General features: G+C 52.5%; 1 protein-coding gene across 4 annotated transcripts; it reads left to right on the plus strand.

Annotated features, from left to right (window-relative positions):
* On the plus strand, window positions 1-23,952 carry SRP68 (signal recognition particle 68). Of its 4 annotated transcripts, XM_036339114.1 has the most exons (18): window positions 1-196; window positions 1,385-1,451; window positions 3,884-3,922; window positions 4,014-4,127; window positions 5,832-6,027; window positions 6,843-6,925; window positions 7,204-7,313; window positions 7,528-7,610; window positions 8,480-8,620; window positions 14,456-14,554; window positions 16,593-16,657; window positions 17,951-18,107; window positions 18,933-19,027; window positions 19,976-20,105; window positions 21,538-21,613; window positions 22,022-22,074; window positions 22,463-23,371; window positions 23,497-23,952. In XM_036339114.1, exons 1-17 carry the CDS (start codon window positions 34-36, stop codon window positions 22,688-22,690), a joined length of 1,899 nt encoding a protein of 632 aa, XP_036195007.1. In that variant the 5' UTR covers window positions 1-33; the 3' UTR covers window positions 22,691-23,371; window positions 23,497-23,952. The 4 variants fall into 4 exon arrangements, with proteins under 4 accessions (XP_036195007.1, XP_036195010.1, XP_036195008.1 ...); XM_036339117.1 differs by lacking the exons at window positions 3,884-3,922; window positions 23,497-23,952 and having other exon boundaries at window positions 22,463-23,256; XM_036339115.1 differs by lacking the exons at window positions 1-196; window positions 1,385-1,451; window positions 3,884-3,922; window positions 4,014-4,127; window positions 23,497-23,952 and adding an exon at window positions 5,605-5,670 and having other exon boundaries at window positions 22,463-23,256.
* The last annotated feature ends 2,518 nt before the right edge of the window (window positions 23,953-26,470 follow it).

The following is a 26,470-nucleotide window of genomic DNA, read 5'->3' on the forward strand; positions in this document are numbered from 1 at the left end:
CTATCCCGTCCTGCTCTGCGGCACTGGGGCAAGATGGCTGCTGAGAAACAGGTTCCCGGTGGCGGCGGCGGCGGCAGCGGGAGCGGCAGCAGCGGCGGCGGACGCGGTGCCGGGGGAGAAGAAAATAAGGAAAACGAGCGCCCTTCGGCCGGATCGAAGGCCAACAAGGAGTTCGGGGACAGCCTGAGCTTGGAGAGTATCCTGGAGTAATCGGGCCCGACGGGGAATGACTACGTGTCGATCGGGCGGCGGGCGGGGAATGGGGACTGGGGAGGAGGAATCGCAGCTTGATGTCCTGGGTGCGAAGGCAAAGCTTAAAGCTTGGTGCTCCGAGGGAAAGCGTGTGGCCTGTTGTGAACGCGAGCCGTCGCGGCGAAGCTTCCTTAATAGGTCGGTGGGCGTTTTCTCTCGCGTGCAGACGCGCCGGAGGAGCTGGTTTCCAGGCTGCAGCGCGCGTGATCGCACCTGAGTGCTGGTGACACCAGCGTGTGGCCTTTTGAAACGAAGTAACAAGTGCGAAGCAGGTAGCCGAGTCTCTGAAATAACGCAAGGAGCTTGACGTCTGGACACAGTTACGTTTTCCGGGGGTTGGAGTTTTTGAACTGGAGGTGTAATTCCAGATGGGTGTTAGGACTCCTTGATTTTACTCCGGACCTTGTACCTCCTCGTCCCTTTTTGGTTATTAAAGTACTCCTTTTATTTTTAGTATTTTTTTTTTTAAAAAATACAGCCATAGAGAAGCGTTGAGGAAACTGGGGAAAGAAAACTGAAGTTGTAGATAAAGGCCGTTGGACTTTTGTAAAGTTGGGTACACGACCTTAAACTATTTTACGATTCTTAAAAAGGAGAGTTTGGTCAGGGCTTGTTCTTTTAGAATAAACACTTCAGTATCTCTCTGCAAACGGGGGCCTGGTTTGGTTGGCAGGTGCTAATCCGGGGCGCGTGCAGCCTCACAGCTGGTGAGGACAGTTCGGTTTGGCAGGTGGAGGCGGCGATGCCAGTGGGGAGGGATACACGTCACTGACGCCCGAACCTGCTGGAATGCGGACATGACTGGGTCCAGGTGTAACTCAGTGGGAACCCGACCACGCACAGTCCGCACTTAGAATCCAGCAGCCTTCCTGACGCTGTTGGGGTTCAGTAATCCGTAACGGCTAGTCATGGCCGCCTTTTTTAGTGTGAAAGGAGAATAGTGAAGGCAATCAGCTTTTCTCTGCGCTTAGCCCTGTCCTCTGGCAAGCAGCTTTGAAAATGGTTTCACTAGCTAAAGCATTTCAGAAATGTGTAATACGCTGTGGTTTGCTACAAATACACACTAATGGGGACATGTTTTGATCTATTTGGGTTCTTGCCGTTGTACTCTTTTCCTTAACCCTGGCGCCAGTTCTTCAGATTATTAAGGAATCCCAGCAGCAGCACGGCTTGCGGCATGGAGATTTTCAGAGGTACAGGTTAGTATCGTGTGCAAGGCATTGTGGAATTTTTAGCTGAGTTTGCCGTTGTTAATATCCTATTTGGTGATATCAGAAAGTATACCTAGAAAGTCTAGCTCTGAACTTATATTGGATCCTCAAACGATACTTAATTTTCAAATTTAAAGTTTTATTATGAATAAAAAGTGCCAATCTTTTTATCCATTTTGCCTCACAATAGTGCAGATACATTGGAGGCTTCTGCTGAAATTAATAAGCAGTTAATGGTCATCATTGTTTTAACTTAGTCATATTGTGTAGTGTTGGTTAAATGCAAAGCTTTACAGTATTTTAAACATAGAAGGGGAATTTCCGGCATTGTGATTCATTGGTAAACTTTTCATAACAGCCTGCAAGTTGAAAAACATTAAAAAATACAATAGATGCCTAATGTGTAATACAGTTCAGTACTTTGAAAGCAGAAATACCCAGCTGTTTCTATATTGTAGATACAGGCTTTGGCTCCCTGTTTGTTTTAAAAGTGCTATAGAAACGCTAATCTCAGCTTCTGAGGAGTCAGCTTTATGGTGCAGGGCAGCAGCTGGGGCAGATGAGCAAGGTGGGGGCGGCAGGAGAGGAGGTGGCAGGACAGAGTGGAGGGCCTGGAGGCTAAGCTGCTTCAGGTGTTCATCTATGTGTGGGGAGCCACTGAAGAGTTAAACAGCAGATTTTTATCACTCGATTTGTTTTTAGATGTTAAGAAAATTTCCAAAAACAAATGTAGTGTTGATAGTATAATGAACTCATCACACATGTATTGCAGTGGTCAGCTTTCTGCTCTGTTCCAATTTGTGTGTTTTTTCTAGTTATTTTATTCAATATTGCATTTTTTAAAAGAATATGTTTTTATTGTAGAGAGGGGAAGGGAGAGGGATAGAGAGAAACATCGATGAGAGAGAAACATCTATCGGCTGCCTCCTGCACACCCCCTAGTGGGGATCAAGCCGCAAACCCAGGCATGTGCCCCTGCCTGGGAATCAAACTGCTTACCTCTTGATTCATAGGTCGATGCTCAACCGCTGAGCCAATATTGGCCAGGCCAATACTGCATTTTAATTGGCTATATATATATATATATATTTTATTGATTTTTTACAGAGAGGAAGGGAGAGAGATAGAGAGCCAGAAACATCAATGAAAGAGAAACATCGATCAGCTGCCTCCTGCACATCCCCCACTGGGGAAATGCCTGCAACCCAGGTACATGCCCTTGACCGGAATCGAACCTGGGACCTTTCAGTCCGCAGGCCGATGCTCTATCCATTGAGCCAAACCGGTTTCGGCTTAATTGGCTTTTTGGTGGTAAAAATATACATAAGAAAATTGACATCAGTGTGTACCTTTCAGTCATTTTTTTATGTCTTTAAATACATAAATTCATTTGTATATGTTTGCCCACAAAATAGTATTTTTGGTTTTCTAGTCCTTTTCTATGCACTTTTTCATAAGCTTGCTCATATTGTATATACAAATGTGTATCCTGCCTTTTGGCTGAATATTATATTGTATGTATTTCTCCCTGCCTATAAAAATGTTCTACACACATGATTCTTATAAGTTGCAATATTACCCAGTGTATATGTATACAATAATTTATTTGCCTTTTCCTTGGAATTGGTTACATATATAATTGCCAGTTTCTTAGGTTTAAAATTTTTGTTCCCATGAATCTGTTCAAACCTCGTTGTATTTCTGATTATTTCTTGAGTATAGAATAGTATAGAAGTAAACTGTTGGTTCAGGGAGTATGAACATTTTTAAGGATCATGATAAATGTATCCAAATTGCCAGAAAATTCTTAGCAAATTATATTTCTCCCCATAAAGTATGAGTGTTCCATTTGATTTTTATGTAAAAGGATAAGTGATAATTAAAGCAAAAATTACGAATTGAGGGAGAAGATCTAGTTTATAGTTTCAGCCATACTGTTACTTTTTTTAATAAGCTATTCCCTGGTAGCTTTAGGACTAAGATACTACAGTATCATATAAATATTATTCTGTATTGTAAATTATGCGCTATATTATTTGATTAAGGGTTGGTAAAATTTTGTATATATTTTTACCCTAATTTAGTCAAAATACTTTTACTGTGCATCTATATGTTAGGCACTGTGCTTAGAAATTTGAAAATAAAGTCATCTTTGCACTAAAGGAGTTTATATTAGTGAGACAGACGTCCTGCTCATTCTTTCAAAACCCATCATCAGTCCACTCCAGCGCAGTGTCAGCAAGGAGAGGACGATGACTCGTGTCCTTTACATCCAGCTTGGCATGTGTTTTCTTGGTTGCCATTTTATCTGCGTGACCCTCCCAACTAGAGGATGGGCCCTTTGAGAATGGGTACTGTGTCCTCTGTCGCTCTCTGTCTTCTGTGATGCCAGTCAGACTGCCCTGCTTGTTTTACTTCAGCGAATGTTTGCAAGACAATGTGCGGTGGCTATCGAAACCATAAGTAGAACGTGTTCAACCTGTGGCCTTACCTCATTATAGAACCTACTGTCAGGGTGTCTGAGTGACTTTTATTTGTGGTTTCTTACAGGGGCTACTGTTCCCGTAGACAAAGGCGTCTCCGGAAAACACTCAACTTCAAGATGGGGAACAGACACAAATTCACAGGGAAAAAAGTAACTGAAGATCTTCTGACTGATAACAGGTACTGACTGCTCAGTGCTGGATGCTAAGTACTTTTTACAATGTGCCAGACATTGTGCCAAACTCTTTCATTGTCTCATGTGATTTTTTTAAATATATTTTTTATTGATTTCAGAGAGGAAGGGAGAGAGAGAGAAAGAAACATCAATGATGAGAGAGAACCGTTGATCGGCTGCCTCCTGCGTGCCCCCTACTAGGGACTGAGCCCACAACCCGAGCACACGCCCTTGACCGGAATCGAACCTGGGACCCTTCAGCCCGCAGGCCAACGCTCTTCCACTGAGCCACACCAGCGAGGGCTCATGTGGAGTGGGCGTTTTTACTGTTGCTGTATTGTAATAAGGTTCAAGAACTTGTTCAAAAACTGTGGTGGATGGTAACGTTAAAGTCGGTGATTAAAATCTAACCAGTGCTGGGAAAGGCTTCTGGAATGCAAACTTAGTGTCTTGAAGTGCTTGCTTCAGTCAGTAGATCTCAGATGGAATCTGGCCGCACACACGTTACTGCAGATGCGCCCCGTGTGTCAGTGCTGCATGCACCCTGCGTCATGCTGCTGAGGAGGAACCTGCCAGGCACAGGTGCTGGAGGCCTCAGGTCAGTTCCTCAGGCTCCAGCCTGTGGGCCAGATTGGTCCTCCTGCCACCTGTCCTTATAAATAAAGTTTTATTGGAACACAGCCACATCATTCGCTCAGTATTGTTCCCAGCTGCTTTGTGCTACCATAACAGAGTAATTGTGACAGAGACCATATGGTCTACAGAGTCTAAAATATTGGGCCCTTTACAAAGAAGTTTCCTGTGAATGGGATGATGTCAGTCCACTGAGCCACACCCACCGGGCTCGATGTATCGCCTCCTAAGGCTCTGGTTTCTGACTGGGTGGAACAAGAGAGGTGTGGATTCAAAGGTGAGGCCAGACTGTGTGCTTGGACAGCCTCTGTTTGCTGAAATTTGGGGGGGTCAGTCTAAGTTTGCCATTGAGGTGGGAGCAGGCTTTTCAATAAGTATCTGGTGTTGCCCTAGCCGGTTTGGCTCAGTGGATAGAGCATCGGCCTGTGGACTGAAAGGTCCCAGGTTCGATTCGGGTCAAGGGCATGTACCTTGGTTGTGGGCACATCCCCAGTAAGAGGTGTGCAGGCGGCAGCTGATTGATGTTTCTCTCTCATCGATGTTTCTAACTCTCTATCCCTCTCCCTTCCTCTCTGTAAGAAATCAATAAAATATATTAAAAAAAAAAAAAAAAAAGAAGTATCTGGTGTTGGTCAGAAACCTGAGGTGGTCCTGGCTGGTTTGGCTCAGTGGATAGAGCGTTGGCCTGTGGACTGAAGGGTCCCGGGTTCGATTCCGGTCAAGGACACGTGCCCAGGTTGTGGGCTCCATCCCCAGTAGGGGGCGTGAAGGAGGCAGCCGATCAATGATTCTCATCATTGATGTTTCTATCTCTCCCTCTCTCTTCCACCCTGAAATCAATAAAAATATATTTAGAAAAAGAAAAAAAAAAAGAAACCTGAGGAGGAGCCTGAGTCAGGGGAGCCTCCGTCCAAGGTGCGGATTTTGAAGTCATGGCTGATGCTGTGAGAAGAGCAGTCGGGAGGAGAGCCGGGGAGCGCGGGAGCGGGTGCGAGGCCGCAGGCTGTGCCTCGGAGAACGCCTGAGTCTGCTCCTGGCCTTGCCTGTTCAGCTCGCTGCTCCTGTCTCTGGTTTAGGTATTTGCTGCTGGTTCTGATGGATGCTGAGAGAGCCTGGAGCTACGCCATGCAGCTCAAACAGGAAGCCAACACTGAACCCCGAAAACGGTTCCACTTGTTGTCTCGCCTCCGCAAAGCCGTGAAGCATGCAGAGGAGTTGGAGCGCTTGTGCGAGAGCAATCGCGTGGATGCCAAGACCAAGTTGGAGGCTCAGGTCAGTGTCTTAGCCTCAGCTTGGCTTTATTGTGCAGACGGGAGACGTGACTCCACAGAACACAGGTCCACAGAACAGGGTTCCTTGGGTTACCCATGGATAGTCAGGAGAGGAGCAAAACTGGTTTTGGTTGTTCAAGGTGAAGTTGGTATCTCTTTTTAGTCCTCTCCTGAGGATATGTTTATGGGTTTTAGAGAGAGAGGAAGGGGGCGCAGAAGAGAGAGAAACATGTGAAAGCGATCGGTTGCTTCCCATATACGTCCTGACCGGGGATCAAACCACAACCTGGGTATGTGCCCTGACGGGGACCCACACCTGCAGCCTTTGGTGCATGGGATGACGCCCCAGCCACCTGAGCCACCTAGCCAGGGCGGCAGCTCTTGTTTTTGAGCTTTGGTTTTTAATAATTGGCCCTCACTTTGAAAGAAAGCTCATGTTTCTTTTGATATGTAAATGAAAACTTTTCATCTTCTATTTGGAAGCGTTCACAAAATAGTAATTTTTTAAAATGCATTTATTTAAAAGAGATGGATATTGCAAGTTTACATTCACCTTTTGATACTTACGTGATAGCCCAGAAGCTGGTTTTAAGTAAAATGAAGACAACCAATTCCTTTATTTTGAAGTTCTCTCCTGGGAAGTAAATGAATCAACAAATTCCCTGTGTATCTCATTGGATTAGTGAGAAGCTGTTCTCCTTTAAAGTCAGCCTAGATATCTGTACTCTGGAAACCCAAGGTGGCAGGACATAGTGGAGGCCGAGCTCTTACCCTGCTGCTCGGGGCTGAAGCAGCTTCTCTCCCTGCCGCCTCCAGGCTTACACGGCGTACCTCGCAGGGATGCTGCGGTTTGAGCATCAGGAGTGGAAGGCTGCCATCGAGGCTTTTAACAAATGCAAGTAAGTCCTCGCTCTGAGTCTCTGGCCAGTTTCACTCTAGGTCGTCCCCTGCTGCGAGCTGCAGATCAGGTGGCGATTGTTTCTGTGCAAGTTGGTACAGTTTCGTGTTTCTCTTCCTTTCAGAAATGTTACTTATTCTCGTTCACTCTCAGAACGTGCCCGTTCTGGTAGCGGGAGAAGGCCTCAAAGTGCTGTGCTTTGTTTTTAGCCAGCGTGTTGCTTGTGCGCTCATTGTGTTAAAATAAGGCTGCTGTGAGACCGGTGCTCTTTCCTCGCAGAACTATCTACGAGAAGCTCGCCAGCGCTTTCACAGAGGAGCAGGCCGTGCTGTACAACCAGCGCGTGGAGGAGATCTCGCCCAACATCCGCTACTGTGCCTACAACATCGGTGAGGGGCTGCGGCGAGCCCTGGGGGGCGGGTGGTCCGTCTCCGAAAAGGTGGGACTCTCAGTCAGGTCAGCTCAGAATCGCAGGAGGCCGTGCCTTGCTTGGCTTCCACCCTGCGTCTCCTGAGCCCCACGAGCTCCGGGCAAGGACTGGAGTCACTGCACGCGCTGGCGCAGGGCGCACCAGTCCCTTCACCGTTTTCCTCTCGTTCTCAGGGGACCAGTCAGCGATCAATGAACTCATGCAGATGAGACTCAGGTCTGGGGGCACCGAGGGGCTCCTGGCTGAAAAATTGGAGGTAATCTAGTGTGTACGTTTTTTGTGAAAAGTCTTTGGTTTTAAAAAGTCCAGAAAAAAAGTAATCCATAATCCCATCACCCAATATAATTGCTATTAGTATATGCATATTTCTATCTTTTTTAAGCAAAACACTTTTCATTTAGTATTTTTAAGTATTCAAGTTCTTTGCCTGTTACATTTATTTTCTAAGCAATACAGGCTCATAGACAAAGTAGGAAATACAAACGATGGGGGAAACAAGGTCACGTGTGTTGCCACACACAGACTTTTGTATGTGTCAGAAAAAGGCATATGTTTTAAAAATGGGATCTCAGTGTGCAGTTTAGTAACATTCTTTTACAGTATGTCACATGTGGTTTTCCCCTTCCGTAAATACCTTCCACATCATCTTTTGATGGCCACCTGGTACTCCTTTAGGCCTGTTTTATTTGACCACTTCAGTGTTACTAAGTGTTAAACAGTATTACCATGAATAGCTATGTCCATATTCTTAATTATTTCCTTAGGATAAATTTCTAAAAGTGTAATGAAATATTTTAGAAGCTTTTGATACATATTGATAAATATTTTACGTTTCTACTAATTTACATTTCTGCTTGTGGTGTATGACAGATATGCTTTCCTCCTTAACCCCCTTATCAGAACTCAGTGATGGTCTTTTTAACCTTCTGTGATGTCTTTTTAATATTTGAGTTTCTGTACGCCGAGATACATGATCCCAGGAGGAATTCAAATATAAATTTGTGTGTACTCTATAAGGTATAATATGTTGGCTATAGAAAGAGACACATACTAATTTCTATTTCTTTCCCCTTGGTCACTCATATCCATCAGCTAAAGCTTTAACTTTCCGATACTACTTTCTAGGCATTGATCACTCAGACTCGAGCCAAACAGGCAGCCACCATGAGCGAAGTGGAATGGAGGGGGAGAGCGGTCCCGGTCAAGATCGACAAAGTGCGGATCTTTTTACTGGGATTGGCTGACAACGAGGCGGCCATCGCTCAGGTAGGGAGCACCCTCCTCTCTCCTGTATGTTTCTGAAGAGGGGTGTGTGTGTGTTTAAAGTCACCAAACAAAAGCTTATCTTTGTTATTATTATTATTGTTTAAAGTATTACAAATAGTACATGTCTCTTTTTTTCCCCAGTTGACCTTCCCCTGGCCTCCCCTACCCCCCGGCCCATGCCCTCACCCCTCTCCCAGTGTCTTGCGTCCATTGGTTATGCTTATATGCATGCATACAAGTCCTTCGGTTGATCTCTTAACTCCCTGCCAACCCTCCCCAGCCTTTCCGCTGTAGTTTGACAGTCTGTTCGATGCTTCCCTGCCTCTGTATCTATTACAAAAACTTATCTTAATGCTGTTGGGTATTTGATAACAGTCTCAAGATGAACCCTCTTGAATAAAATTATTTTAAAAGCTAAGTTTATATGCCAAGACCGGTTTGGCGCAGTGGATAGAGTGTCGGCCTGCGGACTGAAAGGTCCCAGGTTCGATTCCGGTCAAGGGCATGTGCCTTGGTTGCAGGCACATCCCCAGTGGGAGGTGTGCAGGAGGCAGCTGGTCGATGTTTCTCTCTCATCGATGTTTCTGACTCTCTATCTCTCTCCCTTCCTCTCTGTAAAAAAATCAATAAAAATATATTTAAAAAAAAAAAAAAAGCTAAGTTTATAGAGGAGATATTATGTGTAAAGGACAAAGGCATTGATGGCGGCAGCCGTCAGCATACACCTGGGAGCAGGGGAGAGGCGGCCGCAGGTAGGGGTGGCTTTGGGCCCAGCAGGTGGAGCAGCGGCTTCACTGTCGTTTTCCTCTCTCTGACCGCTCACCTAGCCTTCCAGCTGAAGGCAGCCTCCTGTTCTGGGCTTTCTAAGGAGAGCCTCGCTAAACCAGAATATCTTGTTGATGTGCGGTCTGTGTAATACTCCTGCAGAGCTGCTGGCGGACATAATTGTGGCCTGTTTGTGGGTGTAAACAACCAAGTGAGTTTCAGGAGATGAGATCCTGGGCTCTTGGTTTGCACAAGCGATTAGGCACTTTTTGGACCTCCTCCTCCATATGCAGCGAACAGCATCTTTAAAAAGAAAAGCCAGGCCGCTCAGCACGTCCGCCGCCTCCCAGGGCCCTGGTGTTTCTTTCCTGAGACTCCCCGCAGCTGGGACCCCGAGTGACTTGCATGTCGGGCGCTTTGTCAGTTGTTCCCATGGGTTGTTTTAAGCCTCCAGTCTTTCCAGTGACTTGTTCCAAAAGAGCTACTTTGACTTGAGGACAGCTTTCAGTGGTGGAATTTCTTTGTGCCTCTGCGTTACGTGTTGCCTCTCGAGTTTTCCTTTATTTGCTAAAGGACAGAAGACTAGAACAGTGCTAGGAAGTTTTTTCCCCTTAAACGAGGAGACTGAGAAACACTTTGAGAGCATTTCCTTTCACTGGAGTGTGGCAGTATCTCTTCTGGACTAGGGCTCTGGTAGCAGCCGCCGTTTAGCCCATGTGATCGGGTTAATGGTTTTGTTTTAAAGTGACACGTGCGGGAAGAAAAGAACTGCCCGGTGACAGCCAGGCAGGAGTTCTGGCTAGAATGGGGTGGAGGAGGCCCACAGGGCAAATACAAGGGGGGCTCCTAGGACTGGCCACAGACATATATCAGATAAAGGACAAGAAAAGCTAACATTTATTAAGTTTTAAAAATTATTCAGCTTGAAGTTTAGAAAATATAAATGATGTTTTAAAGAGATTGATCTGTCTCACGTTCCACTCACTTCCATTGATATTTCACTATAATAAAAAGGAAACCGGCGTACAAGTCTTCCTTGTATTCATGAGGTGTACTTTTTACTTGTTGGAATTACACTGAGATCTGATTTTGTATCCTGTTTATTCACATTTTGTAAAGATTTTTCATGTTCTTATCAATCATTTCATAAAACTTAAGAAAATGCCTGGTGGTCACCTGGACAGAGACCCCACAGGGGGAGCAGAGGAGGGTGGTCGCCTTCCTTACTGTCCCGGATACACTGCTGAGTGCTCCTGCCTGTTTGTCTTCAGCCCCACAGGGTGGGCAACGCGCGTTTTACAGATGGGAAGCGGGCCTCAGAGCTGTGTCACTTCCAGCCACAGATAGAGGGGAGCCCGGCCTTTCAGTCCAGGCCCTTTGGCTCCCCTCATGTTCCTTGGCCTTTCCCACATGTCCTGTTAGAGTCAAGGGGGCTGGGAACAGGACCGTGTCCTTGGCTTTGGTGAGTGGCTGATGTATGCACTCAGCGTCCACAGCAGCATCCTGGGCCTGGGAAAGGCTCGAGTAGGCACAGCCGGGGGTGAACCCAGCTCCTTGGCAAAGGCATCGTCTCCATGCAGCCGGTTAGTGGGGGGCAGGTCTCCCACGTGGGAGAACTTATCTTTCTCCTGTTTTTTACACATAATTAGAGATGAAAACCTGTAGTTGGGGAGGCCTTTTGCCTTATTTGTATAATAATTCAGCTTCGGCTAAACTAGACCAGATGAGGACATTTTACACCTTGGAGATGAGGGCTCTTCACCTCGGTGACTCCTGACCTACCGGACACTGGCGTTTGCCACCCTCAGGACCTGGGATGCAGGATTCAGAGGGCCCGTTCTCCACTTGCTTGGCGAGGCTTTTAGGACTTCAGTACTGAAACAGCAGCGTACTGAGAAGCATGGGAGGAAGAAATAACTCAGGGAGACGAGACATTGGACTGAAAAGACTGGAGCTGAGAGTGAATCCGCTGCCAAAATCCAGTTGCAAAATCCTGAGTCTCAGCCAAGCTTTAAGTCTTCACGTCTTCCATGTTGTCTCACTTAGTAACTTCCTTCTATTGGGCTCCCGTCACATGGGTCACCGCGGACTTGTCCCTGTGGTCGATCGTGAGGCAGCTCTTTGGGAGGGAGGGCAGGTCTGACACAGCTGCAGGTTGGATGGCTCTCAGCTGTGGTTATAATAATTCAGCTTTGGCTAAACTAGACCAAGTGAGGACATTTTACACCTTGGAGATGAGGGCTCTTCATCTCGGTTAATATTTTAATGTTTGAGTGGAAAGGAGACCATTTATTCTGCTCTTTTAAAATCCCCCTTTACCAGATATCCCTGGTTTTCTCTAGACCTCAGTGGGCTGGGTGAGGTGTGGTTGCGTCCCCTGGTTCTCCTATGGGTGTGGTGGGGAATGTGGTCAGACTTGCCTTGTTTGTCTCTTAGTCACACCACCACCTTCCAGCAATTTTTGTAGGCAAGTGAAAACGGTCTGTTTTTAATAGAGGGGGGGTGGGGGTGGGGGTGGGGATGTCACTAGTTCAGGACTTACAGCAGCCGGTTTTGCTCTGTACCAGTGAGCCTGGAGAGGTGACCTCAAGCCACATCCTGGGACGTTTGAAGTTGCTCTGGAATATATGCACAAGGGCTAGTGAGTAACGCCCTCCTGGGCCTGAGGTTGCTCTGGGTCGCAGGCCCACCTCGTTCCTAGGCAGGGAGTTGCCACGTGTTCGGAGCACCTGTTGGTTCAGCCGCAGACTTGGGAGGTCTGCGTGTGCGTTCAGAGGACCCCGCTCTCCGTGTAGAGAGGCCTTTCTTGTTCCTTTGTCCTCTCAGATGATCTTAGCCTCCAAGACAGGTTCATAGAATAAAAGTGTAAAAATGAAACATGCTGAAAGCCTCCTGCTCGGAGACGTTTGCCCGCCCAGAGGAGTGGTCTCTGGTCACTGTGCCCAGCTGATCGCGTCCTCCCCTCAGATCGGCTCTCCCCTTCCTAACAGTCCCAGGGGGCGCCTCGCTCCGCTCAGCACCTGCTGCAGAGGTGCCGCCTCCCCAGGGCGCGGAGGGGACCCGTGCAGTGAAGAGGCTCAGCGGTGTTTTCATTTTCTCTGTGACCCTCCCTGCAGGAGGGCGGCGGAGCCTGTGCAGCCGGTAAAACGAAGGTGACCCTTCTCTGACTTACACACCCATTGTCCCAACCGCGAACCCTGCCCGTCTTTAAAGGGTGTTGGTGGCGTAATTGCCGGGCTGCCTGGTATCGGGCGGGAGCGGGAGCTCACCCGCTGCTGAGGAGGCGGCTCTGCTCGGTGTGGTTGCCGCCAAGTCTATTCACAGATCTTTTTTAAAAAGAAATATATTTTATTGATTTTGTTACAGAGAGGAAGGGCGAGAGCTAGTTAGAAACGTTGATGAGAGAGAAACATCGATCAGCCGCCTCCTGCACACCCCCCACTGGGGATGTGCCCGCAACCCAGGCACATGCCCTCGACCGGAATCGAACCTGGGACCCCGCAGTCCACAGGCCGACGCTCCATCCACTGAGCCACACCGGTTCGGCTATTCACAAATCTTATTCCAATTAAACGGTTGTACGGCTGCCCCGTTCCACAGGAGTTTTACTTAGAAAACTGGCCAGCAAGTTGGATTAAATGGCTACAAAGAGACCGTAACCCGAGGTGCTGGCGAGGGCGCTGTGTGCAGTGCTTCTCCAGAGCCCGCCGTGCGGACCGTGGCCGCCGGACCCGTGGCTCAGTTGAAGTTGATGAAAACCTCAGGGCGCAGCAGTCACGGTGGCTACACCTGCGCACGGACGGCGTGCGGGCCTTTGCGTCCTGCCTGGCGTCCCTTGGACAGGCCGCTCTCGGCCCGGCGGGTGGCGGGTGGCCGTGCTGGCCTGTGTGGATTTATAGAAGGACTGTCCCCGGCTGTTCCTCAGTCAGGAACAACAGGGGAGTCAAGTGACTTATAAATAGAAAGTATGTTTGATTTATGTTGGGTAACTCACGGGGAAGTTTTTTCCACACTGAAAACTAGGAAAAACATAAGCGCTCTTAAGAGAAGAAAAGATTTTTCTTTCAGCCCCTCCCAACCATCTCTTACAGGAGTGGGCAGTCCCGGCTTTTCTTCTGGGCTTCCTTAGAGGTCAGTCGGCTGTTAGTTTCTGTGGAAATCAAACATGGTAATGGAATGCTGATGTTTTCGTGTCACAGTGGGTCTGCCAGTAACACAGGTCACCTCCTTTCTGCCTTTCGCCCGTTCCCACCTGCTCAGTCGGATTCTTTAGGACAGTAATGCGGTGTGGCAGGTATTCATGCAGTTAATGAGTCACCTTCGCTTTCCCCAGCTGGCCAGCAGTGGGTGACGCCCTGTGCTGTGCAGAGACGGTCATGGGGAGCAGGCTTGTCCACCTTGTCGGCCCGAAAAGGCTCTCAGCAGAGCCGTGTGGACTGTCTGAGGGCAGCACCTCGGTGCTGAGAACCTGTGTGAAGTGCAAGAGAAACCATGTCTGATTGGCGTCGCTCAGTCCCGTTACCCACTTGCTCGCACTAAACGCAACCCAGTGTCAGCACGTCTGTTGGTTACGTTTGGAGGGTAATTCTGCTGGCGCCCAGGGGGGTTCAAGGCCGTTTGTTCTGGAAGGAAAAAGGGAAAGAAACCTCTGGCCTGCTTCAGTTGAAGGAGCAGCGCCCAGATCTGGTCCGTAAGGCCCCCAGGGAGGCCGGTGCAGGCTGAGCGGAGGGGGAGCGTTGGAGGGAAGCGGCAGAGGTTCTGTGATCGGAAACAGTTTGAAGCCTCTGTTGCCTGACGGACAGTTTCAGGTGGTTGGACGGGTGCTGCTCAGTACGCGCACCTTCTATACATAGAATTCCTGTTTCCACCTGAAGAGTGACGATGACTCCCAGAAAGATCTGACGTGGTGCCGGGTGTGACAGCTGAAAGCTCTCTGGTTGGGGCACTTTTTATTGAGTGTAAAAGGGGGGGAATCGAAGCACTGTTACCGCCCCCCCCCCCCCCCGCCGCCCCATCAGAACACGGTGCTTCCTCAGAGGAGAGTCAGTGCCTCGTTCTGCCTTTGTTCAGGCTGAGAGCGAAGAGACCAAGGAGCGCCTGTTTGAATCCATGCTCAGCGAGTGTCGGGACGCCATCCAGGCCGTGCGGGAAGAGCTGAAGCCGGACCAGGTAGGACCAGCAGCGGAGGGCGGGCTCTTGCTCTGGGCTGGGGTCCTCCTCCTCCTCTGGGGCCCATGCCCAGGTGGGGCCCCGGGGGACTGAGTGCATTGACTCAGCCACTGTTGTTCTGGGGGGAGCTCGGCTGACAGAAGCCTCTGGGCTCCATCAGGCCGAGGAGTCCCCTCCTGCTTCTCCTCATGGTCTCCTCTGCCGCCTGCTAGGCCTCTGCTCTCCAGCTCATCTCTCCAGCGCGCCCTTCTTTAATAAAACCACTGTGGCTCGGTCAGCGTCTGGGAACCTCCAGCCATTGTGCCTCTTCCTGCCCGTCACCAGACACTCTGCTTCCTCTCCCTGTGCAGTTCTCTCGCCGCGGGTCCGCCCCTGTTTCTAATCAGTGCTGCGATTCCTCTCGGGCTAGAGCAGGGGCTCCAATGTTTATGCTGGTGGCCGCCCATAAGCCACCTGGAGCATTTACCTCTGATGTGTTCATTTGTAAATTACATACCGTATTAGTCAACTGATTTGTAATATATAAGATGCATTAAATTTTTTTTTAATTAGAAAAAGAAGATCTAGATTTCTCCTTAGACCCACACTCTTCAGGTTGTGTGCACCGCACTTTAGAGACCGTGGCCCAGCAGGCACAGTGCCGACTCCCTGAGCTGGTGTAGAGCCTTCCCCGCCGCTGGTCCCAGCCTCTGTCCAGCCCTGAACTGTGCTGCTTCCCTCGGAGCCCTCTGCCTCCGCTGTCTGCTCACCGTCGCCTTCACATCCTCTCCCACCTCGTGCACGCCTTCCCCTCTGCTCCTGCCCCTCCTCCACCTGCTCATCCTTCCGCTCCCTTCTCACACTCCACACACGCCTGTTTGCAAGGGCCAGATCACAGCTCACCACCTCTGGGAAGCCTGCTACACCCTCCTCGCTCTCAAAGACCTCTCCATTTTCTACGTATCTAAATGTTCGATAGTTAATCAGGAATTGCCATTTAACATTTGGTGTATTGTTTTATATTTACCTTTTTGTTTTCCTCAAGATTGTAAGCATCGTAAAAGCAACAATATATTTTCTTCAGCATATGTCACAGTATGTTGGGTATAAAATGTTCAATAAATATGTGTTAGGCTGTAGCCACCTGTCTCCCTTTCCCATGAAGCTGCTTTTGCCCTTCCCTTCATGCACTTAACAGGTACATACAGAGCCCCAGCCTCCTTCTTCACCTGGAATTCACAGCAGTCGAGGGACACCTCCCAGATAGGAATATGGTGACACCTAGGTGCATTCGTGCCCCATTGCTGCTGTAGCATTAACTCACACTTGGCAGCTTTCACCACACAGATTTGTTATCTTAACAGTTCTGGAAGCTGGAAGTCTAAATGGGTTCCTTTTGGAAGCTCGGAGGGTTCTAGGGGAGAACTCACTTCTAGTTTTCCAGAGAATGCATTTCCTGGCTTCTCGAAGCCACCTGCATTCCTCGGCTCATGGTCCCTTCCTCCATCTTCAAAGCTCTCTCTGACCTCTGCCTCCGTCTCACTGTATCCCCACTCCCCTGCCTCCCGCTTATAAGGAGCCTGGATTGCATTGGAGCCCCGATATTCTAGGCTAATCAAAAAGCTCTTAACTCACCACCTCTGCCTGCCTCTCCCGCCATGTGAGAGAACCCTTCACAGGTTCCAGAGTTGGGATGTGGACACCTTTGGGGTTATTACTCAGCCAAGCACACCAGGCAGGCGCTGACAGCACAAGGGGGCCAACTCGGGTCGAAGGCCCAGACCCTAACTGGAGCCGTGACATGGGCTGTCTGCCCTGCGTTAGTGCCGGGGTCTGGCTCGGGGGAGGAAGTCTTGCTGGCTTTACTCTGAATTCTCTCCTCTCACTCACGTCCTGTTTGCAGGTGCCAGTGGCCACTGACTGACCCTGTCGCCGAGCACACGGCCAGTAGAGCTGCTGTTTGAGGAGCCTCCCGGAGTGCTTGGCCACACATGGCATGAGGTGCCAGAGCCCAGGGGAAGGCCCACTGTGTGATCTGTGCCTCTTTCACTTTCTGCAGAAACAGCGAGATTTCAGCCTGGACGGGGAGTCGGGGAAGGTCTCTAACCTTCAGTACCTGCACAGGTGAGCTGTGACGTTTGCTTGCAAGCGCTGTGAATGCATCGTTGGAACGAGAGCAGTATGATCTGTGTGTATTGTTTCCCTCCTCACCCTGGAAGTGAGGATACTTCCCTCCCCTCCGACCCCTGTGTGGCTTTCTCACTTCTGCTCTCATGTCATTTCTAAGGGCTGATTGTGTTCTCTGAATGTTGTTTTTAAAAGTCAGTGTCTCATTCTAATTTTGTGATCAGGAAGTCTCCTCTGTCTCTCGGGGGTTATTAATAATCATGTTTTTAGGTTTTCTGCTCCCTGCAAAGTCAGGTTCTTCTAAGTTGCTTGTTTTCCCTGTTGGTTTTGACCTCTTCTGTCTTGTTAGAGTTTAAATGTCTGATTCGCCCCCCCTGTGAAGCGTGTGGTTGTCTGGTGGCCGCTCTGCGTGCTGCACGGGGCTCATCAGCTTTGGGCTTCACTGCAGGCAGGCGTTCTGGCTCTGTCCTTCCACCGTGGACCCGGCTCCAGTTTTGTAGGGTTTTGTCTTGGGCAGGTCGGATCCCCAGACCGTCCCTGGCTGCTCTTGTTCGGAAGCCAAGTGGGTGAAGGAGGTGAGGAGGCCGGTCAGCACTCAGACTGACAGGCCTTTGGTCCCTGGTTCATGACGGAGTCCTTGACGCAGCCGTGCCTATGTCCCGGCCCAGGCCTCTGGTGTCCTCTCCCAGGATGCCTCCCGGCTTCTGCCAGAGGAGGATGGGAACCTCGAGGCCTGAACACTTCTGACCAGGTTTCTAAATGGCTACTGTAAACCCCAGATACTAAAGGGCTTCACTGGGTAGTTCAGTTAAAGTGAGCAGGCCCCAGGCACAGTCTCTGGGACATGCCACCTGCACAGCCACCCGGAGCGACGCCCTCACTCTCTGAGGGAAGCCGTCACGGAAACATGCCTCCCTGTAGTGGAGCACGTCACACCCGCAGCCGGCGGGCCGCACGCCTCGTTTGACATGCTAGCTGCAGTGTGAGTGTGGGCCAGGCGTGAGCCAGCCCTGGTCCAGGAACGGGCTTGCTCTCCCTGGTCTTCGTGAGGACGCCTCTGGGACTGGTAGTTCTGCGCTCCTTAAAGGAAGAAACAGGCCGTAACTGAGACTAATAGACATTCTGTCAAGTGGTCTCAGCTCTCCTGCATGTCTGCCCCTGAGCGGCAGCCGGCACTGAGGGCTGAGGACAGGCCCTCCCCCCACGCTTCCCCCAGGTCCCCCGACCTGAGGTTCTTATCAGAACTCAGCGTCCTGGGCGTGACCCGAGCTGCCATGTGCTGCATTCCAGCTACCTGACGTACATCAAGCTGTCCACGGCCATCAGGCGCAACGAGAGCATGGCGACAGGGCTGCAGAGGGCCCTGCTGCAGCCGCAGCCCGAGGATGACAGCAAGCGCTCGGCCCGGCCCCAGGACCTGATCCGGCTCTACGACATCATTCTGCAGGTGACCTGGAGGACGGGGGCACGGCCTGGCCTGGGCATGGCTGGACACCCAGTGCCTTCGCTGTACATGGTGGAAGGGTGGTGACAGCCAGCAGCCGTGAGCCTCTGGGTAAAAGACAGGAGCGAGAGGTCTTGTTGTACCACTTCAGTGACTGTGCCCCAGTATTTATTTATTGATTTACTATTTTTAAAAATTGATTTTCGAGAGAGGAAGGGGGTGTAGAGAGAGAGAAGCATCAATGTGAGAGAGAAACAGCTATCAGCCGCCTCCCGCTTGTGCCCCAACCGGGAATTGAACCCGCCACCTTTGGTGTTGGGGACAAATGTTCCAACCAGCAGAGCCACCCGGCCAAGGCTGTGACCCTGATGCTTAGACGTGTTAATGTGCAAAGACAGGGAGCCCAAGGGGTCACTGAGCACTTCGCCTGCGTGTGATCCTCGCCCATGTGCTGTGGCGCGTCCTGAGACCAAGGCCACACAGTCGCAGCCCCTGGGAGCTTGCCAGGGAGCAACATGATGAGACATTCACACACACAGGCGTCCGTGTGGACGCCAGACGAGTGGCCGCTCTGGAAGGAAGGTGCAGGGCGGAGCCGTCCCCTCTGGCTGAGCTGCTCCGAGAAGGCTCTCGGGGTCGGTCTGCACTGAGTCGGACAGGGCAGGTGGCCCTCGGTGTCAGAGACGATGGAGGTGACACAGGTGTGGCTGCTGCCAGGTCACTGGACTCAGACTCCCCCTTGATTGAAGCCCAGGCTTTCATTTCACCTTGCCGGTCTATTGGTCCGCAGCCACCTCCTTACGAGCTTTCTTTGTGCTTCTCGTGCAGAATCTGGTGGAGCTGCTCCAGCTCCCGGGCTTAGAGGACGACAGAGCCTTCCAGAAAGAGATAGGCCTCCGGACCCTGGTGTACAAGGCCTACAGGTAAGGACGGGCGGGCCTCTGCCCTGGAGATTGGGCGCTGGCTGCGGGTAACCTGCCCGTGATCAGAGGCCAGCAGCCAGCATGTTCAAGCGAAGTCTCAGGTGTGGCTGGCGGTTCCCAGGGTCCTTGTTTGCTCTTGTGTTATTCAGGGCAGCCAGAGAGCACACACTAACCGTCCTCCCCCCTCTCCCTCCTCCCGTGGAAAAGGGATGGTGCCGGGAAAGGGTCAGGTAGCACCAGGCAGAGCCTGCGCTGAAGCTGGGGGAAGGCGGACTTCTCGCTTTCCTAAACGACTTGTGTTATTTGAACTTGGATGCGGGCTGTGTAGCAAGAGGGGGTCTGGACAAAATGGCCACCTGGAGCCCTTCTTTTTCTGGCCCTCACACCCCCGCACTCTGACTCCCCAGGGTGCCCCTCCTGGCCCCGGGAACCCTTTGTCCTGTCGGGCCGGCAGCCTCAGGCTCTGGTCCCGGTAGACTGGTTCCCATGAGGAAGGGGATTTTGGACTTGGTTTCTGAAACAGATGAGCAGAGATGAGCGGTGCTGGCTGGGGTTTACATTGGGCCTTCCCTGGCGGGGAAGGTGCAGTCAGCCCCGCAGACCTGGACAGTGAGAACGTGGGGTCTCCCAGGCAGCGGTCCTGAGGTTAAGAAACCTGTTTCCAAATTGAACATTGAGCCCTGCCGGGCAGCTCAGTTGGTTAGAGCCTTGTCATGATCGGCCATGGTTGTGGGTTTGATCTCCTGTCAGGGCACATACAAGAATCAACCACCAGTGAATGTATAAATAAATGCAACAGCAAATCAATGTTTCTATCTTCCTCCCCCTCCCCCTCCCCCTCCCCCTCCCCCAAATCAATTTTAAAAGTTTAAGTTCAGCCTGAACTCAAGGAAAGCCCTGCCGGTAGGAAGCTGTGCTCCAGCAGCCTGTGCCTTTCCCGCCCTGCAGGTGTTTCTTCATCGCTCAGTCCTACGTGCTGGTGAAGAAGTGGAGCGAAGCCCTCGTCCTGTATGACCGCGTCCTGAAATATGCAGATGAAGTGAGTTCCGATGCCGGGGCCTTCAGGAGCAGCCTGAAGGTGAGTCTCTAGGGGCTGCCTGAGCTTGGGGTGGGCCTGCCCGGTCAGCCATGGGAGCTGCGGGCCTGAGGAGGACCAGGTCCGAAGAAGGGAAGCCATTCCTCTGGATGGAGTAAACCTGAGACTCGGCTGCGCCTGGCAGTGGCCTGGGCAGGTCTTTAGAAGCGGATGTCTGGAGTCACATCCCTCTCCGGCCCCCACACTGCAGGACTGATCTTGATTTACTGCCTCTGGGGAAAGAGTGGGTGTCTGGGTCGCACCCCCAGAGATTCTGATTCTAACGGGAGGGATCTGGGTTGAGCCTGGGGTTTTTAAAGTGATTTTCACACGCAGCCAAGTTGAGGACAGGTGCCGAAGCCTTTCCCACACCGTGTGCCTGGGCCGGCGGCGGCAGTGCCTGGCCGTGCGCTGGGAATGCATTCTGGCCCCGGCCTCTGCGTGGAGACCTGCATCTCAGCACGACCCGCAGGCGACCGGTGCGCGTCCAAGCGAGCGCACTGGCCTAGCGCTGGGTGGTGTGGTTTATTTTACCGATGTGAAGAGAGCTGGCTATTTAAGCTCGTGACTGTGGTGATGCAGATTCCTGAAGCACCGGCCGGTCCGAGGAATCCGTGTGTATTTTATGAGCAGAGACTGTTTAGAAAAGTGAGCGAAGGTTTATAATAAAAGCGCTGGTACTAACAGACTCCGGCTGTTTGCTCAGCACCGCCCTCGGCGTGGGGCTGCAGCATAAAGCTGGCCTCTGCCTTCAGAGCGCTTGTGCCTTGGTCACCTCCCCAAGACCTGCTGTGGGCCCGTCTGTGAAGACAGAGCGGGGCCGGGGGTCCTGGAGCAAAGGCAGCAGCTGGGAGGGAAGACGGTGCGGGCGGAGGAGGGGTGACCAGCGTCACAGTGCCCTGTCGCTCAGATGGGAGGCAGAGCAGCACGAAGGCTCCTCCCAGGAGAGAGAAAACGTTTTACAAACGCCCATCCTACCTCGTGTGCCCGTGGGGTGGGGAGTGTCTGGGCCTAGAGGCGCGAGGGATTCAGTGGGATCCTCGTATAGCGTCACTGTGAATACTGCCAAGTGAGAGACCCAGGCAAGAGAAGGGCCTTGTGCTCCCGCCAGATGCCCAGGGTGGGTCCCAGCTTCCAGCCCCTGGGGGTGTGGCTGCACATTACTTGGCCCCTCTGTGCTTTAGTCCTACCTATAAAACGGCAGGTGCATTTATAGTGTATAATAAAGACATTTATTAATACTATCATTAGTCGCATTATTCCCAGGCATTATTACCTAATCCATGGCTTAGCGTTCCCTGTTAGAACCAGGCTAGTGTCTCTCAAGGGGAGAAGTGCTCAAAAGTCCCCGGAGAGACCAGCGGCATCGCCAGCTCAGGGAGTTTGGTGCTTCTCCGGCCGCCGGCTCGTGACTGCGGTTTCTGGTTCGTTGCAGGACCTGCCCGACGTGCAGGAGCTCATCACACAGGTGCGGTCGGAGAAGTGCTCGCTGCAGGCGGCAGCCATCCTGGGTGAGCCCCCCCCCAGCCCCTCCCCCGGTCCCCCCCCACCCCCCCCACTGCACTGTGAGGATGGAAGGGGTGCCTTGGTTAATCTGTAAGATTCTTATTTTCCCCGCCATCGCCTCTGTGCATTAAGGCATCCGGTTATGTGGAAGAAGCTAGAGGGACTGTTGTACTGTCCCTTCTGCCTAGTTGTGTCACGTACAGTGTGCGGGCTCCCGGGCCGGCGGCACCGGGCTGGGCTTTCCCGTCAGCTCTGCACGGCTTCTCAGCAGAGTCTGGGCCCAGGAGGGAGAGGGCGGACTCGCCCACAGGGTGGCCTCTGCTCTTGGGACGAGAGCCCACACGTGTGATGGGTGCTGCCTGTAACCGAGTTTGCTCCGTCCCCGTCCTTACGGAATCCCTGTGACCTTCCAGATGCAAGTGACCCCCAGCAAACAGAGGCCGCCTCCCAAGTCAAGGACAACACGGTGAGCCTGGGGGGCCCTCGCGGAGTGAAAGGCGGGTTCCTGACTCACTAGGGATGTGCGCTCATCCTAAGGACACACCTGCTCCCTCCCTTTTACTCAGAAGCCTGGCAGCTGCCTGTACACGGCTTGTCAGATGTCATCTCCATGGTCCCACCTAAGCTTAGGGACTGTGGTGCGAGGAGCACCCCTGCTGGGCGTCTGGCAGGCCCATAGGTACCCCAGTCCCAGCCTGCCCCTCTCTAACCGCAGCTCTTTAAATGGGGGCACAGGAGATGAGTGGGGACCAGGTGAGGTCACACCTATAGGCCCTGAACTGGGCGCTCCACACAGTGAGTCCCCCTGCTGGTCTGTGGTTCACCCTGATCCCTCCCTTTGGCTTGCCTTCCAGCCTCTGGTTGAACGGTTTGAGACGTTCTGCCTGGACCCTTCCCTCGTCACCAAGCAGGCCAACCTCGTGCACTTCCCGCCCGGCTTCCAGCCCATCCCGTGCAAGCCTCTGTTCTTCGACCTGGCCCTCAACCACGTGGCCTTCCCGCCCCTGGAGGACAAGCTGGAGCAGAAGACCAAGAGCGGCCTCACTGGCTACATCAAGGGCATCTTCGGGTTCAGGAGCTAACCAGGCTCCTGGGGGCAGGGAGAGCCGGCCCGTCCGTCTTGTGAGAAACCCCAGCGAGATCCATGGTGGTAGATGCGGGTCCGCACTGGCCCAGGGCGGGGGTGGAGCCCTCAGCCCTGCGTCCCTGTGTCTTGTGTGTCTGTGCACTTAATCCTTAACCACGTGCGGGAAGGGCACCCTGTGGTCTGGGGCGCATGCGGGGTCCCTCTGTCCGCCTCCTGGGGGGCCACTGCCCGCTGGTCCCGTGTGCGCGGTGGTTGATTTCCTTCGGCCGGTATGTGTTCGGAGAGGAGTTCACACCAGGCACGGAAGGGGTTCGGGTGTTCTGTCCCGCCCTTCAGTGCGTGGGTTAGAAGCAAGCTCCTCACCATGAGCACCCAGAACCCCTGGAAAAGTCTGTCCGTGACGCACGAGTTGGCGGCGTCTCCCCAGAGCTACGGCGGGCCTCATCCCCTCACCTCCACGTGGAAGTTTCAGAACAAGCAAAGAGCTCTATTTTTAGAAGAAATGTGTTACAGTCAGAAATGATGAAAACAAATCTTATATTAAAAGGCAAAGATGTTGGAGACTGTGCCCGTTTTTTCACATGCCCCACTCAGCCCAGGCCCGGCCTCTCCGTGGGAAGTGCCCCTGACCTGTGTGTCAGGTGGACCCTGACTCCGGGCGGGGGGTGTGTCCGAGGTGAGATAAGCAAGTCAGACGGTGTCTGCAGTTCCCAGGCTGTCATCTGTAGCTGCCACCATATTAACCAGTTTCTCTCGTTGCCCCTTTATGTTGCCCTTAGTCATTCTTTATTTCTATTATAGCATCACTAATAAGTCACGAAGGCAGTGTGAGGAAGCAAGGGATGTTAGGTGATTTAAGCCTGAGCTGTACCTGAACCTCTGAGTCCCTTTGGAAATGGAAACGTCCCACAGGGAACGGGGAACGTTGGCTGAGTGTGGCTCGGACTTGGCGCCGACTAGAGCAGCTTGAAGAGGAGGTTGATCGCTTCGGGATCTGAGCACATTCTTACAAGATGGACTCCCACCGTGGGCACGACGGGCCTCGCTCCCAGGGAATTGCAGAAGCCAGATGGTGGTGGGAAGACGCCCGACTGCTCGTCAGAACTGCATACTCGCGGTGCTCACACGTGACCTCTCCTCCCCCAGGATTTGCTTTGGGTCAAAGAGAACTTTTTTTTTTTTTGTAATTGAAAGTTTCATGGTCTCTGCCACACCATTTGGGGGATCCTCCCTCCTGAAATATAAACAGTGAGCGTAGGTTGTGGTCTTGGTTTTTGGTCCCCAACTCGGGGCTCACAGGGCGGAGGGAAGTCGGGGGCTTTCACCCCTTCCTTGCCCTCCAGCTCCCAGTGGGCTGGGGTCCAGGGCCCGCATCCCCCTCACCGCCTTGGGCTGACTGGTCACCGCCACAGGCTGTGCTCCGCCACCAGGAGCGTCTGCGGCACTGGGGCGGGACGGGGCTGGAGAAGCTGCCGTCCTCACCTGCAGAGGCATCCCTCTGTCTTGCTCAGGGCCTCCGGGCCCTCCATTGCAGAGTGCCTGCCAGCGCCCTGGTCGCAGCTCCTGCGCGTTTTCTGTCTCGTGGCCACACTAGGAAGTCCCTGCCTCCTGGCCTCCCTGCCGGCTGCTCTGGCCAGCACGGTGTGGTCAGCCAGCGGTGCTGGGACAGGACATGTTCGGTATTAAAGGACGTATTTGCGTAAGAGGACAGCAGGCAGGGCCTTCCGCCCTTCGCGTAGGCTCCCTGGACGCTAGACAGGCTGTGTGGTGGGGGGCGGGGTGCCAGAAGCAGGGCCCATCCCGCCCGCAGGCCCGGGACACGGCTTCCGCCCCATGGGGACAGGCTCAGTCAGGCCCTGGCCGATGGGTTCCAGAGCGAAAGCAGCGCCCAGGGTCCGCCTTCCCAGGGAGCAGGCGACGCGGGGAGGTCCAGGTGTGAGGAGCGGGTGTGGGTGCTGCTTCGTTCCCAGGGCGTCTTTCCTGCTGTTGAGGTGCACGTCCCCGCCCAGGACGGGCTGTGGTTCAGCAGCAGTTGGGTCCTGTAAGGGTCTTCTGTCTCCTCAGATCAGGGAGGAAACTCCATTCCTGTTTTAGGGCATCCTGTGGGCTGCTGCGTTCATGTTATTTCCTACCTGCTGGTGAGGTCGTCCTGATCTGCAAAGCACTGGCCGTGGAGAGCTGCTTTATTATCACATAATGCTCAGCCGCGGGTTGAAACGACACAGTTTGGCCACGTTTATCCGCCCTTACCCTGTGGGTTCCGTTCAGAAAACATCGTGAGCAGTGGGACTGGGTTCTCTCCCTTTCACATGCCTTGTTCCGATGTCCTGTCTTGTCTCGGTTTTCCATTCAACCAGGTGAGATTCTGGACTCCCTGTTTGCAAATGAGACTACTGGGCTTGGTTTGTCTCCTTCACCTGCTGGCCCCGGAGCCTTTCGCTGGTGTGTGGGGTGGCAGCCTGGGGTGGCGGGCCCTCCACCCGCAGCGGCCTGGACCGGCGTCGGGCTTTGCTCCCGAAGCCAAGGCGATGGCGCGCCCTCTGGGGGAGGCTGGGCCGGCCTGTCCCTGGCTCACTGCGGGGCTGATTTTTCATGCTCGGCGTCACCCAGTCCACGCCGAGCTCACAGCTCACAGAATCTAAACAGCACGTTGCTCCAGCCTCGGGGAGCTTGGAACCTTCAGAGGCCTAGGAAAATGTCCAAAGATAGCAAAAATATGTGTTGCTTCTAAATTTTTGTTTTGAAGATACTTGTTGCTACAGAGGAGATGGAAACCAGGTTTAGCTGTAAAATTTATCGCTGTTCCAAAGCCAAGATAAATTGGGAACTGCCCGCATCCTGACATCACCGCCTGGAAGATTCCAGCCTGGTGGTGTGTGGCTGTCAGAGACCACATGGGGGTGGGGCCAGGGGGAGCACAGTGTCCAGCACAGCCCCTGGCTGCAGGGTCCACCTCCCCGTCTGGCACAGTGACTGCAAGTGTTCAGCCAGCTAGGTCCGCAGTTGGTACAAGTTTAAAAAAATAGAATCGTCTTTCTAGTCGGTTTGGCTCAGTGGATAGAGCGTCAGCCTGCGGACTGAATGGTCCCGGTTTCGATTCTGGTCAAGAGCACGTGCCTGGGTTGCGGGCTCGATCCCCAGGAGGGGGTGGGCAGGAGGCAGCCGATCAATGATTCTCTCATCATTGATGTTTCTGTATCTTCCTCTCCCTTCCTCTCTGAAATCAATAAAAATATATTAAAAACAAACAAAAAACCACAGAGACTATCAAAGTCTCCTCCTTAAAAAAAAAAAAAAAAAGAAAGAAAGAATCGCAAATGACTGACACGGATGGAATAGCTGTGGGAGCAATAGCTGTGGGAGCCGGTGTCTGACCTTCCAGCGGGTGAGACCGGTCTAAGGGCCGAGGTGTGTCTGCTTTGGCTCGGGGGGCAGGGCGGCCACAGCCTCGGCGGCTGGCCGTTAACCCGCAGAGGCAGCGCAGGGTCCTGCCCGCCGCCCTGTCGTGCCCACCGTGGCCGTGTTCGTTGTGCTGCCCGACCCCCGTTTTAGCAGGTGGTTTTGTTCACCTCCATGAACTGCAGCTCTGAGTCCTCACGCGCAGCCTGTGGTCGAGTGACACCTCACCACCACTTGGAAAAGAGGCTGGACTTTGCCAGGCATCTTCTGGCAGCGGCGGTTAGACGGGCAGGGGACCCGGCCCCGCAGCCCGTGATGTCAGCGAGCTCTGTGTGACCCGGGGGCTGGGGGGGCGAGGGGTCATCCCCCATCAGAC

This window comes from Myotis myotis, unplaced genomic scaffold (genome assembly GCF_014108235.1).
Source record: "Myotis myotis isolate mMyoMyo1 unplaced genomic scaffold, mMyoMyo1.p scaffold_m19_p_17, whole genome shotgun sequence".
NCBI lineage: Eukaryota > Metazoa > Chordata > Mammalia > Chiroptera > Vespertilionidae > Myotis > Myotis myotis.

What these genes read in the sequence shown, in the direction of transcription:
- SRP68 (XM_036339114.1), top strand. Translation starts at nt 34, where the DNA reads ATGGCTGCTGAGAAACAGGTTCCCGGTGGCGGCGGCGGCGGCAGCGGG. An exon ending in GGAGATTTTCAGAGGTACAG is followed by an intron (nt 1,452 to 3,883) that starts GTTAGTATCGTG and finishes GTTTTACTTCAG; the next exon opens with CGAATGTTTGCAAGACAATG. An exon ending in CCTTCAGGAGCAGCCTGAAG is followed by an intron (nt 20,106 to 21,537) that starts GTGAGTCTCTAG and finishes GGTTCGTTGCAG; the next exon opens with GACCTGCCCGACGTGCAGGA.